Source organism: Egretta garzetta, unplaced genomic scaffold (assembly GCF_000687185.1).
Source record: "Egretta garzetta isolate BGI_Z169 unplaced genomic scaffold, ASM68718v1 scaffold68, whole genome shotgun sequence".
NCBI lineage: Eukaryota > Metazoa > Chordata > Aves > Pelecaniformes > Ardeidae > Egretta > Egretta garzetta.
The window spans coordinates 7,552,354-7,560,797 of NW_009260774.1; the positions used below are offsets into that span (position 1 = coordinate 7,552,354).

The 8,444-nt window shown below is 37.4% G+C and overlaps 1 protein-coding gene across 2 annotated transcripts in view; it reads right to left on the reverse strand.

Moving 5' to 3' along the window:
• Positions 1-3,440: 3,440 nt before the first annotated feature.
• Positions 3,441-8,444, reverse strand: part of TSPAN19 (tetraspanin 19) — a 13,508-nt gene continuing 8,504 nt past the window's right edge. For both annotated transcript variants that reach the window (XM_035901698.1, XM_035901699.1), the window contains 3 exons: positions 6,156-6,299; positions 4,732-4,815; positions 3,441-3,625 (listed from right to left, as the gene is read on the reverse strand). In XM_035901698.1, coding sequence (XP_035757591.1) covers positions 3,551-3,625; positions 4,732-4,815; positions 6,156-6,299 — 303 coding nt within the window. In that variant the 3' untranslated portion in view covers positions 3,441-3,550. The remainder of the gene's footprint in view (positions 3,626-4,731; positions 4,816-6,155; positions 6,300-8,444) is intronic.

Below are 8,444 nucleotides of genomic sequence, written 5' to 3' on the forward strand. Positions count from 1 at the left end.
TGCAAAGATCAAAGGTCTTATACACGTATATAGTATTTCAAACACCAAAAGAAAAAACAAACTAAACAAACCAACCAAACAAAAAAGCCAACAAAAAAACCCTAAACACATCAAGTGGTTGCTCAGGTATCGACTTGGCAGGATCATATGTGAGACCATCATGAAAAGCAAAGGGGCCCCAGAGAGCTGGCTGATTTGCTAGGACAACATCCTCAGAGTGCATGATGATGTGCAGGAAGTTGAGCAAGCATAGCAGAAAGCTAGTATGGATAATGGTCAACTGGTCTCAAACACAAAACTGGGATCACTGGCTACTGGTCTCAAACACAAAAAGGAAGTATGCCTTCCTAGGCTACACAAGAGGAAAAGATAGACACTGCCAAAACACACAGGGATGGATGCAGGAAATTCACTGCCCAGCTGGAGTTGAAACTATTGAGGGATGTGAATGGCGACAAGAAAAGCTTCTGTAACTAGACAGGCAGCAAAAGTTTAAGAAAAATGAGGACCCATTGCTCTGTGGGGTAGGGGATCTAGTGAAGGGGATCTACACGGAAAGGCTGAGCTACTCTTTATTTACAGGCAATGTTTGTCCTCAGGAATCACAGGTCCTTGATCCTAGTAGGAGAGTCTTGAGGGAGGGAAGAATAACCCATGCTACAAGAAGCTAGAATGCTTCAACAAGTTGGACATTCACAAGTCCGTGGATCCATATGGACCTGGTTGAAATCACTGAGCAGCCACCTTCCATCATTCTCAAAATGTTATGGTGTTTCGGGGAGATTCCTGATAACTGCAGAAAAACAAACGCCACACCCATCTTCAAAAAGGACAAGAAGGATGGTATGGGGAACTACAGGGTGGTCAGCCTCACCTTACACATTTGGAATATTATGGGACAAATCCTCCTGGAAACCCTTTACAAGGACATGAAGAACTCCAGTCACTGGGAACAGCCAGTTTGGCTTTGCCAAGGGCAAATCATGTCTGACCATGCTTGATTACCTTCTATGATGAGATGATTGGCTTAGGATTTGAAAAAGTAATGACCACTAGGTACCTTAACGAGGCTTTTGGCATGGTATCCCATAATATCTTTATATCTAAAGTGGTGATACATGGACAGGATAAGAGGACTATTGGGAGGAATACTGGCTCAAATGAATGTGATCAGCAGTAGAAAGCTGAGATTGTGGCTGGTTAATTATGTCACCCTGAAAGGATCAAGACTGGGGGCAATTCTTTTAATGACCTGAATGATGGGATAAACTGCACCTTGAGCAGCTCTGCAAATGACAGCAACTTGCAGGAAGAACAATCAATAATCTGGAGGGCAGAGCTGCTCTTCAGAGGAACCTTGACAAGCTGGAGAAATGGGCTGACAGGGAACTCATGACATTCAGTAAAGACATCCGGGATGAAATAACCCCACACAGCAGTGCGGGTTGCATGGGGGTTGAGTGGGGAGAAAGCACATTTGCAGAAAGTACCCGGGGCTCCTGCTGGAAAATAAATTGAGCATGAGTCAGCAGTGTGCCCTCACAGCAGAGAAGGCCAGCTGCATCCTGGGCTGTATTAGCAGATGTGCAGTCAGCAGACTGAGGGAAATGATTGTTCTTCTCTTGTAAGACCGTATCTCAAGCACTGCATCCAGTCCTGTGCTCCCGAGTACTAGAAAGACATTGGCTTACTGCAGCAGGTCCAGCAGAGGAACCCCGAAACAGTTTGCAGTCCAGAGCACATGACATAGGAGGGGAAGCTGAGAGAACTGGGTTTGCTCTGCTTGGAAGAGAGAAGTTTAAGGGGAGATCTTAATGCTGGTTTCAACTATATATTGAGAAGGAGTGGAAAAGATGGAGCCAACTCTTCTCAGAGGTGCACAGTGGTAGTTCAAGAGACAAAGGGCACAAGCTGTGACATGGGAAGTTCCAGTCAGATGTAAGTAAAAAGATTCTCACTGTGAGGGTGGTCAAACACTGGAACAGGTTGCCCAGAGAGACTGTGGAATCTCCATCTCTGGAGATACTCAACACTCACCTGGACATGGCTTTGAACAACTGGATCTAAGTGGACCTGCTTTGAGCAGGGGATTGGACGATATAGTCCCCAGATGACCATTTGAACAACCTATATTACTGTATGGTTCTATGATTCTGTATTTAGTTTCCACATTGAATATTAGATGTATGGAAAAAAGTAAGTGAAAAATATTTGTTATATCCTGCTCTGTGTCACAGACCTATTCAATGAAATGGATCTACTTTCTAATGAAAAAGTAGCTTCTGTTATTTTACCAGATTGTTGAGTTTTTTTAAACATAATGTTTGTTACAGTTAAGTTAGGTTATCGTTGTATTTTAGAATGATATTTATGAACTAAAATTCAGATTCTTGATCTTAATTTTCTGAAGTACTCTGTAAATTGCATAATAAAGATTACTGAAAAAAAATATTGTTTATTTATTATTATTTAATATCCCCCTTAGATTGTATCCTCAGATTGAATTACATCAATAGCAAGATTAAAGCCTCTTAAAACATCACAGACATCATGGTAACAGGTATCTGCCATTCTTAATGCAGATAAACTTTTGAGTAGCACTTTGTTCCTTAGATTTTCACTGGTAGCAGAACAAAAAATACAAGTTTGGAATTCAGATTCTGTTCCAAGCATTCCTGAATTGATGCATTTCTTTTATTTGACGTTCTCTAAATAAGAAATTCAGCCTGTGTCAGGCACTTGAAATGGAAATTTTTTAGACTAAATAAGAAGTAGTTACCAAATTTATAGGCATCAGAAAATGGATTACTGAAATGGGAAGTTTTAGACAAAAAATAATTAACAATGCTTCCACCTACATTTGTAATACCACACCTTCCTCTGTTTTCCTCAAGATATTCCAGTGATTTCCTTACTGCTCAGAGAATAAAGAATGTTTTAGGGTTTCAAGCTTACTCTACCTAAACCACAGAATCCATTTGATTAAATGGATGGTAGAGCCAGTCAGCAAGAATTAAAGATGTCTTACTACAACACTTCTTGGAAAAAAGCTGTTACAAGTCCAATATTTATAAGACTCAGTGAAATTTTTGGAGATTAAATTGTGCAACAGACAAGAACAAAACACAGAAGAACTGGAAGTAAAGGTGAAGGTCTAAAGAAATATCAGCAAGGTTTAGTAAATGCGTTTCTTGACTGAGTCTGATGAAGGGTTGGTTCTGTTTCAAAGTGCAGTATACTATACAGTACTATTTACAACACTCTGAACAAGTTGTTCTAGAGACTCAGGAAACTAATATTCAGCTTAACAGGAAGTTTTATTAGCCAGCTAGTAAATGGCATAGTACTTCAGACTTGTAACACACGTGATTTTGTAGCATACTGCCATATGCATAGCCATGAACAATAAACAAACATATTAAAGCCCACACATTAATATCCTAGTGACTACAATACGTACAGCCCAAGCAAATTTTAGTGGAAGTAGTTTCATTGACTGTCACAGGCACGGATCAGATAATTCTTGCACTTCAGCAACTTTCAGAAGAGTTCACGATTCATTTGGCCAAATATTATTCTTTCTGATGTTTCTAAATAGCTGACCAGTCAGTGTGATCAAATATATCTGAGAAAGGAAAAAAGTGAGTGAGTTAAAAACAACAAAGTGTTGATACTCACTCATGACGGAGTCAATCTGTCTGTTAACCTGTTCCTAAGAACGACAACACAGAAGGATATACAGGAGAATGATCATGACAAGTGTATGAAGACACAAGCTGAATTCTCTGCTTTGCCACAGGATTGCTGTGTGACATCCAGCAAGTCACCTGGGCCCACATCCGCAGAAGTATCTTGAAATCGATTTCAAGTGGCACGCAATTCAGTTAAGTGTTTCAGTGCCCCATGAATCTTGGTCTTAACCTCTTGAATGGGGATAACAGCTCTTTGCCACCTGGCAAGAAGGTGTCAATGATATACATTGAAGATCACGAGATACGCATGTACTGTGCTAGTGAGGATTCAGTGAGTATGAGTAAGAAATGTTTTCATTACTCAGCTGGCCCACTCCATAGCTGGAATGTTTTTACTACATACCTGTGTGGGAAGGTACTACATACGGAAGCGGTAAATTAGGTCATACTTTTAGTTCTCTGAGTAAAAATGAACTAATTTCATTTTCAACCTCATGATTTTAGATAACAAAGAACTTTCTGCGTGCTTGAAGGTACTCAAACTTCAGGGTATCTGTGAAGTGAACAATCAACTCTTGTTGCCATTATTCATATGATTTGGTTTTGATATTGAAAGCTTTATTCCTTTTTACCCAATAAAATTTTCTCATAGATATGTGGGCGGAGCAGTTTCATGGTTTTGTATTGTTTGATTTAGCATATTCATGGCCTAGGTTCTGTACAAATAGAGGACAAAAGAGGTCTTTTGCTCCACAGATTCTACATTCTCTTTAGCTGCTTCCTGTCCTTGCAATGCTGTTTGCTTTCACAAGTCAGGTCAAACATTTCATTCAACAAACTTTGGACACCAACACCTGTGATGGTGCTTGAATATATGGGAGTTTGTTGGTAAACAATGCTTGATCTTACTTCTAGTTAAAATTGATGGAAAGCTTTATAAAATTTTGGAGAGCATGCCAAAGCCAAATGGCACTGAATTGATTTTTACCTCCTGCAGAATATCAGTATTTTGTGACTTCTTGCTTAAAAGTACTCTTACCTGTGTAATTAGCAGGCTGATAGCAATTGCAGTTAAGATCAACACATTGTTTTCAAACCATGTATTTAAATATTCTTCACATCCCTAAGGAAGTACAGATGAACAGATTTCAAGAAAAATAATTTCAACTTTTGAATTCATACTGCATCTTTATAAAAACATACTTTTAAAATATATACAATAGAACTTTCTGCATGTTATGATGGGTTCTGATATTTACTTGCCAGAAACAAAATACATCAGTAATGTGTACTCCAGAGAGTTAGCTATAAGATTTTAAAAACTATCTGAACTAAACAGATTGTTCTTAAGTAAATCTGATGTTTTTGTATGGAAATGTTCCAGAGCTTGTGACGTAATCAAAAGGGAATTTGCTTTTATGTGAGTGTAACTGAGCGACTACCTTACAAATAAATGCTTGAAAGATTACTTTCAAGTTTTCACTGATTCTCATACATTATGCATCCTGAAAGGGATGTGTATATTTTCCAGATTACAGTCTATTGTTATTACATTGATTTTTTAAAGATAATATAAATTATTAAATAACTTAAAATAGCTAGAAGTATAATAAAACATATAAATACTTGATTTCTGTATTTTGAAGTGATCTTTTAATAATGACAAGGGTTTGTAGAAACAGGGAACAATCCCAAACTGATGAGTGAAGGAAGACAATAACAGATGCTATTTGACAACATCCTTCCTATTATTTACTGTCCTGCACTGTCAAGAAACAACCTTTACCCACTGAAATTTTTTTCTCATTGGATAGTCCTATTAACACTGGAGTGTTTATAGAAGACCCTAATATGTATCGCTTTGCTCCAGTTTTCTCTTATTAGGTGATGATATCTGATGGTCCTATGCAAACTGGTCCTTTGGTATTAAGACACATAAATGCAAACAAGAACTGGTCTGGGGAAACACATCTCACATACCAATGCCTTGCTCATTCCTCTTATCCTGCAAAGTATTGAAGATGCTATGGAAACAGATAATATGAACAGGTGGAGATGTTGCTGACATTCTGTAAGTAATGAATAGTAATTACCAGTGGGAAATGTAGTGTATGCTTTTTATATACTGTCACTTTCCATTGTCATAACTGATTTGCACAGCATGGATTTCTGAATGCCAAGATGCTTACTACTTAAACCACTACTAAATGTCCCTGTGGTACTGATCTGTGATATTCACAACTCCTGTTTTCTTGAAATATCCTTAATTTAGAACTGCCTATATGACTGACACCTAATGAGTAAAAGGTCACTTCAGAGTGACCAAAACCAAAATAATGAATATTATTAATACTTTGGCATTTGTACGACAAGTCTTGGTGGAAAACACATTTTCTATATTTTTTCCAAAGACCATTTAGTAGCAAAAGTTACATTCTGCAAAACATGTTTTTTATTTCTTACCATACTGTATGTTGAATTCTTTGGGACATCACAAAACCACTTCTTCAGACTAGATTTTATGCATGAACATGGGATTTGAGTACTATTTTCCTTGTTTTTATTCCTTTCCCACTGTGTGACGTTGTATCTTCCACAGCATTCCATCTAGAATAGAAATCCTGTAACCTGTAACTCCAACACCTACAAAGGCTGTTACACAGAGGAATTTCCACCCCAACCAGTGGGGTTTGCTATTTGATAGATATTTGATTTAGTTGATTAAATTAGCTAGATAGTTTCCCTCCGTATTCAGTAGAAAGAGGTTTCTGCAGCAGATATTTCACCCTTGTGTATCTATAATTTCCCATGACATGCACTGGATAGTACAGGTTTAAGAAGAATATGATATTAAAATATACTTTTGAAAGGAACTTTCTTTTAGACTCTAAATTATTCTAAAACACATGTAAATAGAAAAAAAAAAATACAAACCCAAATTAAAGCAAAACATTTTTACTATCCCCCTTAACCTTCCAAAGTAAATTCAGTGTAAGCAGTAAGCTATATTAAGGACGTGCTCACTGCAAAGCACAAGAAAAAGAAAGAAAACAACACATTATTGGAAGCAACATAATGAATGTTGTTTCAGAATGAATACATTAAATGGGGACAGATTTTATAAAGCATATTTTAATAAATAAAATTAAAAACACAGACACTGTCTTACTCTGATCTAGGAACTTAAATAAGGACCAGATTTTGAAGACTTTTTTGGTTATTCCTTTGTCACTTCTAATGTTGTATTTGCAAAAATTCTCCACTCTTATCAAGAGAAGCTCTTTAGAAAGTCTCCCTATTCCAACTTATGTTTTAGCAGCAATTGATCTCTTGTGAACACATAGCTCAGACTCAAAGCGCAAAGCAAATACTGTGCTCTCTTCAAATGGACTGTCAGCTGGCTCTTACCAATAATCTATTTCAATACCAGTAACACAAAACCAAACCAAGCCATCAAACAGCTTGGAGAACAGAATTCTTGTCATGTAGGAAATTCAAGCAGTTTTTCATTCTGAATCAGGATGAAACTTCACAAATTATTGGTTTTGTTGTGGGTTTTTGGTGGTGGGTTTTTTTGGGGGGGGTGGTGGACACAAAGTCTGACATATTTTGGCTTAAGAGATGCTAAACTAAAGTATCTCATTTTGACGTTTTGAAGAGTCAATCAAAAATATACTGCTTCTGAATTTTGAAAAACTAGATAATTGAGCCAGAACTGTCCTTTCTCTGTAAAAACATTCAACATCCCTATAAGTTCAGTTAAAAAAATCACTAGCTTTAAGCAGTACATTAAATTGTACCATAAATACATAAAAATCTAGTTCTCTAATATTATTCATGACCTTAGGCTTTTTATTTTTCTCATGGCAGATGCCGATGGTATTGTAAAGAGCTGGAAGCATGTAACACAAGACTTGGGGATGGCACTTTTCATTCAAAAGTGTGATTACAGTTCACCTTGGCATATTTAATATAATTTTATCTGGCTTAGGTACCAACAGCAAAATACCTACTTTGAGATACACCACAATTTATACACGCCCACCAGAGTAGTTTGTGGGTAGGTAGCTTTGCTGAAATCTGTGCTCCCACACCAGTTCAATGAAACTGAGCTCAAGTATGCCAGCACATAGTCTAGCCGAACCATTGACATAATGAGGTCACCATTAATCACTAGAGAAATCATGAATGCAATGAGGGAAGACTGGATTTTCAAAGAAGGGATTTTAAATATGCATTACAAATGCATTTGTAATTTTGAGTCTAGACATACGTGCTTTATGAGCTATCTGGAATCATAAATTATCTTCAGCATTTGTCAAGAACTATAGAACTTAGAACTCACTTCTGCAAGAAGTCATACTAAGGGGCTCACAGCTGGTCTATAGAAGCATATCAAACCATATTAAACTCTTAAGCTTTAGTATTTGTAATTAAAAGCTCATGATGCAGAATTAATTTGAAGGGCCACTGCTCAAAACCATTTGTCCTGGTTTCATCTGGGATAGAGTTAATTTTCTTCATAGTAGCTAGCATAGTGCTGCGTTTTGGATTTAGTACCAGAAGAATGTTGATAACACACTGATGTTTTTAGTTGTTGCCAAGTAGTGCTCAGACTACTCAAGGACTTTTTGAGCTTCTCCTGCTCAGCCAGGTGCATAACAAGCTGGGAGGGAGTACAGCACAGCTAGCGCAGGTAACCCAAACTGACCAAAGAGCTATTCCATACCATATAACGTCATGCTCGCGGCG